Source organism: Microtus oregoni, unplaced genomic scaffold, assembly GCF_018167655.1.
Source record: "Microtus oregoni isolate MIOR12 unplaced genomic scaffold, Mior012 000009F_ref0000495, whole genome shotgun sequence".
In the NCBI taxonomy this organism is placed as follows: Eukaryota; Metazoa; Chordata; class Mammalia; order Rodentia; family Cricetidae; genus Microtus; species Microtus oregoni.
In genome coordinates this window covers 54,995,575-55,004,587 of record NW_024543068.1, presented here as the reverse complement: position 1 = coordinate 55,004,587, position 9,013 = coordinate 54,995,575, and the positions used below count along the sequence as shown (strand labels likewise).

The 9,013-nt window shown below is 42.0% G+C and overlaps 1 protein-coding gene across 1 annotated transcript; it reads left to right on the top strand.

The window, feature by feature from the left end:
• Positions 1–3,093: 3,093 nt before the first annotated feature.
• Positions 3,094–3,868, top strand: Ferd3l (Fer3 like bHLH transcription factor). Its single transcript, XM_041657923.1, has 2 exons — positions 3,094–3,109; positions 3,245–3,868. The coding sequence occupies exon 2, from the start codon at positions 3,351–3,353 to the stop codon at positions 3,855–3,857; it is 507 nt and encodes a 168-aa protein (XP_041513857.1). The 5' UTR covers positions 3,094–3,109; positions 3,245–3,350; the 3' UTR covers positions 3,858–3,868.
• Positions 3,869–9,013: the final 5,145 nt, after the last annotated feature.

Below are 9,013 nucleotides of genomic sequence, written 5' to 3'. Positions count from 1 at the left end.
CTTTATGGAGATAACTTGGGATTCCACCCTGGAAGTGGTTTGCCTAGAGGGTTTTGGTCTAGGGTGACTTGTTTTGTTCTAGTAACAGAATAATTAACTATGAATGCAGCTTGCAACTTTCAGTTACTACGCTCATTTCCTTGTATCGTGTTAGTGCAGTCTTTTGTCTTACTCCTACCTTTTGGAGTCAAGGGTATTTTAAGCAGTTGGAAATTAAACACAGGCAAATTTTCAGGACTCATGGAAATTCCCTCCTCATACTATTCCATGTATTTCTATGCTTTATTATTTTTATGCACAACTTCACATTCTTTACTATATTTCTAAATCCCCATGCCTTTACCCTGGCAAGAGGTAATGTTTGTTGAGTCTGGTCCCCGACAACCCAGGTAGTTCAGAAATACTCTAATTAAAAAAAGAAAAATAAGGTTAGCAAGAATGATCTCTTCAGTAAATGGTGTTGTTCCATCTGGATACCTAAATAAAAGTAAAGAAATCTAGACCACACCCTCTATTACCCATAAAATGCCAAAATCATGACTAGATTATTGGTTTAACATATGAAGGTTCCTTTTAATGAAAACAAAAAATAAGCTTCGAGGAAAAATGCATAACTTTGTGATAGTGGAATATGTGAAGATTTTTTAAACAGTCTAAAGACAATGAAAGAATTAAAAATGATGACTTGGTCTATGCTGAAAATAGCTTCTTTCACAAGAGATCACTGAAAGACCCACATCTAAGATTCCAACCTCTGCAAAGGGACAGTCATCAAAACCGTTCAGCAATAACATAAGGGCACACATGCAGTCTCTGTGGTGCTGGGAATCAAGCCCAGGGATTCCTGCATACTGCAGAAGCTCTTCAGCAACCGAGATACACACTTTGTTCTGATTTTTTTCATTCATTCTTTAATAAAATTGAAACAAACCAAGTGGGCAACCATAACAAAAATCCCTTTCCCTTTAGCATGTCTCGGGGAAACGTAGATTCTTAGAAGAATTATCACAATGTCGGTAAGGGAATGAAATGTAAATTCAAACAGGAGAAAAGGGAACCCTATTAAAGAAGGACACTTTGAAGTAGACCCCAGATCTGGGGATCAAAACAAACAACAAACAAACAAAAACAATTCAAGAGTATGCTGCATTTTTTTTTATTTTTATTTTTTAAATTTATTTATTTATTAAGGATTTCTGCCTCGTCCCCGCAACCGCTTCCCATTTCCCTCCCCCTCCCCCGATCAAGTCCCCCTCCCTCATCTGCTCGAAGAGCAATCAGGGTTCCCTGACCTGTGGGAAGCCCAAGGACTGCCCACCTCTATCCAGGTCTCATAAGGTGAGCATCCAAACTGCCTAGGCTCCCACGAAGCCAGTATGTGCAGTAGGATCAAAAACCCACTGCAATTGTTCTTGAATTCTCAGTATTCCTCATTGTCCGCTATGTTCAGCTAGTCCGGATTTATCCCATGCTTTTTCAGACCTAGGCCAGCTGGCCTTGGTGAGTTCCCAGTAGAACATCCCCATTGTCTTAGTGTGTGGGTGCACCCCTCGTGGTCCTGAGTTCCTTGCTCGTGCTCTGTCTCCTTCTGCTCCTGATTTGGACCTTGAGATTTCTGTCCGGTGCTCCCATGTGGGTCTCTGTCTCTGTCTCCTTTTCTCAGATGCTGAGGACACCATAGAGAAAATAAGCTCAAAGCAGTATGCTGCATTTTTAAAAAAAGTATTTAAACTGATACATAAGAGCATAAAACGTGGAAATATATATATTAACATTTAAACCACACTAAAATTTTTTTGTAGTAGAAACTGAAAAATCTTTTCCTTTTATTATTGCTTTTGCCTATAACCACCCCGTGCACTAGGAACCCTTGCTTGGGTCACCCGCTGGGAGGTGTGGTAAAGAGAGAAGAGAGAGGTTGGAAATGGGGGTTCTGGGAGCTGTCCAATGTACCGAGCGCTTCTCCCTGAAATCAAAAAGTCTCCGCTTAGATATTTGGCGCTTGCTGTTTCTTGTGACCTATCTATCACTGAAGTTGTTCTTCAGCGCGTTGTTTGCATCTGTGTGCTTTTACAGATCTCAACCTTGCTTGGTTAACTACAGCCATCAGTAAACAACAACAAAAAAAACTGGAAAATAGAGTTTCTGTAAAAATTCGGGATATACAAAAATCAGTAAAATTTCATTCTTAATGTATCAAATTTACAATCTCTTGCAATTTTGTGGCTAGCCTCCGACTTTCCCTTAAGAAGAATTCAGTAAGGTATAATTCTGCCTTACTGCGGCGTGCAAACGGAAGGGGGGTGGCACAGATCAAAGTGTTGGATTTTTCTTTGTTCAAGAACAAATACTAGACTGGCAATTTAAAAGTTCGAAGACCGACTCCTCTACAGAGGGTGAGAGGGTCTCTGGATTATTGAAGCTAAATCGTGTTTTTGAAAAGAGACTTGCGGGTTCGGGGAGGGAGGGAGGTGGGGACACCACGTGAGCACGGAGCTGCTTTGTCCCCTAAGGAGTAATCATACAGTATACATGCAGCAAATGTTCCGAGTCTCCATTATTTTTATTTCATTATCACCATAACTTTTTCCCTCGAACACAGCCCTCCACTGTAGAGAATAAGGCCAGGGACAGTAAAGTCAAGTATCACAATTGTCAGGCTGATTGTGTCCAAGCCGACTTCAGAAGTCTGGGTCTGTAACCAGGCAGTGAGTTGTTTGCGATGCCCTAGAAACAGAGAAAACACTGGTTCCAACAGAGACACTGGGGAATGCGCCCGGGCCCCCTGGTCATGCTTACTTAAGCTAATGGGAGGTCTTGCCTTTCACCAGCCGCTGCACTGGGATACCAGACAAACAGCTCCCCTCGACCCCTGGCTGGAAGGGCCCCTCTTCTGGACATCATTAAAAGCGCAAGCACTTGCTTCGTATCGATTGGCAAATGGCGGCAAGATTCAGGGCTCCTACCCTGAAGCCAAGGAGAAGCCATCGCAGTGGAAAGATTTGGGCTTTGAAGATCCGAACCGAAATTAAAGACCTACAAGGAATCAGGAACCAAGAGAACCTTGGTTGGATACAGGGGTGAGACCAGACACAAAAAAGCACAGCAGGTAAAAACTGGGGGTTGCTGCCAAGAAGGAACTGCCCTGCGTGGTACTGCAGAGGAAAAATTCTTAGAACCCGAAAGCCTGTTGCCTTGAGCCTTCTATGAGTGATCAAGCTGGTCATCTTCTATCAGTTTCCAGAAAAGCGTCTTTAATTCTCCGCGTTTGGTGAAGATGCACCTGAAGAGTCAAGGCCATTAAGAAGCCCCATCCGCCGCAGGAAAACCAATGGCACAGTCAGTGAGCAATGGCCACCTATCCTGAGAGCTGCCTGGACGCTACCATGCTGAACTTCGTCGCAGATCTCTCTTTGGCCTCTCCGAGACATCCACTCCTCTGCGACTTCCCACCTGGGGTCCCTTTTGGGGACGGAACACTGGGGTTCAGAGAGAGAAGACCCAGGAGGCTGTTGCAATTTGCGGAAACAGATCAGGAGGAAGAAGGAGGCGAAGTGGTCTTTGTGGACCGGGAGGAGGAGGAAGAGGAGGGAGAGGAACGCGAGAGAGTGGCATCCTTGCTGGGCCGCCCCAAAAGGAAAAGGGTCATCACCTACGCTCAGCGCCAGGCGGCCAACATTCGCGAGAGGAAGAGGATGTTCAACCTAAACGAGGCTTTCGATCAGCTGCGCAGGAAAGTGCCCACCTTCGCTTACGAGAAGAGACTGTCTAGGATTGAGACCCTCCGCTTGGCCATTGTCTACATTTCCTTCATGACGGAGCTCCTGCAGAGCAGCGAGAAAAAGGAGGTCCGCTAAGCATGGACGGGAGGGCCGAGGAGGACCACCACTGCCCTGCTCGCCCCTTTCTCGGAGGGGAGCATTTGAAAGGCAGAGGGACCGCTGGTCTTCTGGGCCTGAGTTTGAGATGGTAAAACCCGCACTCGAGGCGGATCGCGCACTAAAGGGTTTCATAGGGTTGCGCTGGGCAAGTTGGGGGTCCCCGCGGTCAAGGCACTAGGGTTTCTGCGTGGAGCGGGCGGCCTTTTCTGAGCTTCCCTAGAGATTCCTCTGCCTTGCTCCTTTCAAAAGTAGAAATAATAAAATAGAACTTATTCTCACGCACGATTCGTTGCTGCCCCATCGCCATCTCAAGTAGGGGCTTTGCTGTGGCCAGTGCGGGTGAGTTCACCTAAAGCCCAGACAGAGTGAGCAGCCCCCCTGCTACTGAAAGCTTTGCTGGGGCTTGGCCCCCTCAGACTATTTAGGGGGAGGGAATGGGCAAAGAGGATGAGCTTAAAGTAGGAGGTAAGGTCACCAGACCAACTCACAAAATGCAACCTCTGAGACGGATCGCTCTCCCTCCCTCATCGTGCCCCCCAACCCCGGGTGCTGTAACCCCAATCTTCCTGTCAGGCGGATCCCTTCTTGTCACGAGGCCGACTGCCTCAGAGTTAAACGCCACCTATTCAGTGAAAACCACCTTTCTGGGGCGGGAGGTGGGGGTGGGGGAGGATTCCTCCGGTCCCATACTCTCAGGGGGCCTCGGGATTAGCACTTCCAACTGTTTCCAAGGGAAAGAGCTGCTACTTCTTAAGGAGACAGGTAACCCTGCGCGCCTAAAACACAGACTTAAATCCTGGATAGGAAAAGTTTCTTTCAGTCTTCAGCCACCTAGGGACTATTGGGAAGGCAAACAGCCAAAAGGAGAGATGCGTTTTAATGTTTTGAAAACGCCTGCAGGTGGAAACTGAAACCTGTTTGTTCTGGGAGGCCACCTTCCCAATCCTCTGTTACTGCTTTTCTTCCTCCTGAATGACCTGGAAGCACCTGAATCTGGGGGTCAGTGAGGAAAGGAACGGAGCTGGAGCACTTGATTGTCAACCCATTCACTCCAATGATAAATCCCAAAGAAGAAATGCCTGGTTTTGCCCATCAGTTATGCACTAGCAAACCCAAGTCCTAGCGAGCTTGTGCAGCGCAATCTTCTGTCATCCTCCAATACTAATAACATGAGAGTATTAGATAAGCTCTTTCTAAAAGACTGCAAAATGTAAATTTAAAAACTTAAACATGAAACGAACATTTAAATAAGCCTCCACTGCTAATGCTACTAGAATCTCCAATCCAGTGCCTTCTGTTCTCTTATTTCCTGTGCAGTTAGAAAGTCAATATATGTAACAAATTTGGAAAATTTTGGAACGTTAATTTTTCTGTTAGAATTATGGAATGGGCACTTCATCCACTTTAAATACTAGAGGGCATTTGAATTGCTGTGTATCACTGCCTTGCCAGTGCATCCCAGCATACTCTCCTTCCTCTACAGATGGCTAGCTCAGCACTTTCTCTTTTTTTTTTTCATAGACGGTTACATTGCAAACAATGTTTGTATCAACGTTTCTCTGTTATAATCACTTTGTGTTAGACACTTACAGTTCCTATGGCACACAAGTGGACTGAATTCCTCCCCAGACGCTGCCAGTTTGCATTCCCTTTCAGCTACACTGCAGGAGCACCTCCTGTCAGCAACCAGAGCATTCTTTCTTTCATAAGGGAGCTTGTCGTTCTTTGAATCGTACATTTAATTCTCTTCTGTTTCCATGGTGGTTATATATGCATCTTAAGAACGCTTACTATACCTTTCTGAGGTTGGTATTGAGGCTCAAGTATTTTCGAGCACTTACATAAACTAAAGCACAAAGCCAGACAAAGCTACAAAATGTCATGAGCCAACTGCACTCACGTTACATTTGAGATGGATACTGGTATCATTAGGAGTTATATGGCATAAAACAGTCTTGAAATGTGTTCCTCTTGCTATATGAATAGGATGGGAAATAGTCTGACAGACAATACAGGTCAGTAAATTATAACGATGTCAATATTATTCTACTTTAGTGGATAATAATTGCTTCATTGTTCTTTTTTCATTTTATTTCAATGCACTCCATATTTTTTAGTTGAATATACTCGAAAGTTATCTTCTGGGCATTCAAGAGTGGTTGAATTAGGCTTGAAAGGCAAGAAATACAGACATGGACATTAATTCACATTTAGAATTACGTCTCATTGCATCTTTCCAGGGATAATGGAGAGGTGCCATGACTTTTGAGTGCCCAGTCTGCCTCCTGAGAGTGAGTTAGAAACCCTGTAAAAGTCCCAAAATAGATTATGTAAATGTAGCATTAATGTGTGGCTAATAACATTGACACTATATTATGAAATATAATTTACTAAATAGTAGTAAATCTCTTTGGAGACAGCATAGCATACTTTGTGTATTTAAATGTAGTTAAGAGGTATTCATGCTTAAATCTTTTAAAACTTTCCTTCTGCTCCTTTTGCTGGGACTAGGTAAGACCTGCAATTGGTGCCTTTTCCCAATACCATTTTAAATATGTCTTCCCCTCAGGATGTTTTCTACCTCTGCCATATGAATGTCAGAATAAACTGAAAAGAGAAAATGTATAAATATCTAAGCCAAACACTAATAAAACCAGGGAGGGTAGTTTTTCTAATGATCTAGAACCTTTATTAAAATGAGCTGAGTCAAAAGACTGAGGGTGTAGCTCAGTGGTAGAGTGCTTGCCTGGAGTATACCAGGCCACAGGCCCTGGGTTCAATCCCCAGCACATCTAAAATGGACTGAGTCTTAAAAATGGCTTTATATCACATTTATAAAGTAATGTTTCAGCTCCTCTTTGTCATGTTTTCATTACCAAGGCTGGTATATGCTGTGTTTTAAGATACTTTTGTAATTTTTCATTTTCATATGTGAAGGGAAAATAGCTAGTTGTTTCTCAAGTCATCAAATGGTATTGCTCATATGATCTATTGGGTCAATAAATACCCACACTATCCAATTATTTATTTGTTTAATCAAATGTTTGCCTTTTACAGATCAGGTGGATGGGTTCAAAATTGAAGAGTCTATAGAATATCTCTTTACTCAGGTACTTCTGGGAAATAAATAACAGTTCAATTTTTTTATATATAAAGTATGAGGCTGGGGAGATGGTGACTAACACTGCCTGTTTTTCAGGAAGTCCGGTTCCATTCCCAGGACCCACATGGTGGTTCACAACTGTAGGTCCAGTTCCAGGGGACCTGACAAGTCTTCTGGTCTCTGAGGACATTGTATGCATGGGATACACAGACATACATTCAAGCCAGAACATCCATGCACATGAAGTAATACAATAAAATAGAGATAAAACTCTACAAGTGTTGAATAAGTAAAAGGAAATACAGAGTTCAAAATTTTACATGCTGTTGGAAAAATATTTTAATTCTGGAGTGAAAATACCCTATGCAGTTTAGCAGCCTTCAGCATCACTGATCTCAATGAGTGTAGTGGTCAACCATCATGCTCGATCATTTCTGCCAACCCAACATTCTCTGCTATGATCATAGCCAGCACATGCTGTTCCTACATGGACTTTCTCTTCAGGAGTAAATGGTCCCAATGAACTTCTACATGGAAATCTAGTTCTCATTATTACTGAAAGAATTACAGCCACCATTACTTAAACTGTTATATCTTACAAGTATTTTGCTCTTTGTAGATTTCAACATGTCCCCCAAAGGCAATGTCTTTTAAAGCATTTTCATAACCACCAAACTAATGATATAGTTTAAACCCTTGTAATGACCACAGACTGAGAAATTGAATTACTTAATCCTAATACCAAATCATCCTTAGGAATAAGGCAAAATTATTCGTAGCCCAACATTAAAAACTATGTGCCACCATGTTTGACTCTAAATATCTAAATATCTAATATCTTATTTTAGTTTTATCTGTGTATAATCTATACTGCCAGTGTACATCAACAAAAACTACCTTAGTATGTCAAAATCACTTTACCTTTTATTATCTACATTAACATCAATGGAATATCATAGGACCTTGGGTTTTAATAACTTCTACCACCTTAAGAGGGCCTAATGGTGTTAGTTCTAAAATGTTACAATAATTGGTTTCTGAATTTTAAAGTTATTTGATCATTTTGAGTCTAAATATCATTTTAGATGTTGCTTGGAGGCAATTTATCCATACACCCTCCACAGACTGAAAACTGACTTCTGGTCTTGAGTTCAGTTCTCCAGGAATATCAGGTTACTCTTAGTATTCAGACATGCAGACCATAAAAAGATCTAGATGAAATCATATTTGAAAGACATAATTAAGCCTTCCAAGAAAAGTAAAAATAATCAGGAGGCTTTCCCACCAACAAAGGAATGCTTAGACTGATCAGCCTTCCTGTTCACTACCCAACTCAAAGGCAGATTCTGGCCAAATTAGCACTGAAAATTAAACCACATATCCAGCTATTGTGCACAGCCTTGCATGAACGTTCAATTAAGACCCTTGCATTGGTGTCTATTATCACATGTGTCAGCGTTTCCATTATGAAAAGTAGTTTATAGAAAGTTAATAAAGAAGTTCTAAAAATACTGAGATTCAATTTAACATGCAAAGTTTTAAGACACCTTTCATAATTCTCGACAGATCTTCAAGAGGAACTTCCAAGTCACGAAGCCAGAGTTACATTACACATAACTTGCTCCAAAATGTACCAACATTTTAAAATGCACTCAAAAATATGAATTAGATCTCACTATTTTACCAAATAGAGGTAACAAAGCCTTAGTAAATGTTAAGTGCTCCACAGACCGTTTGCAGCAGAGACTATTTCGTTAGATAATATTTGATCTGATTCTTTTAGAAAAGTGATTTTTTTTCTATAGATCTGTAGCTTGGCTCACGTTCATTCAGAGTTTCTTGAACTTTGCCAGTAATTTAAGGGAATTCATACCCAAGTCTGGACAGCACCATCTCTTCCTGTGCATGCTGGGTTTAAGAAATGGCTACAGAACAGGAGTCAGCAGTTCTGACCATTTTGTTTTGACTTTGGGGTTTTTCTGAATCTGAGCTGGAAGGGAACGAAGCAGGGCAATGTGGCAAGGATAAA

What these genes read in the sequence shown, in the direction of transcription:
- Ferd3l (XM_041657923.1), top strand. Translation starts at nt 3,351, where the DNA reads ATGGCCACCTATCCTGAGAGCTGCCTGGACGCTACCATGCTGAACTTC.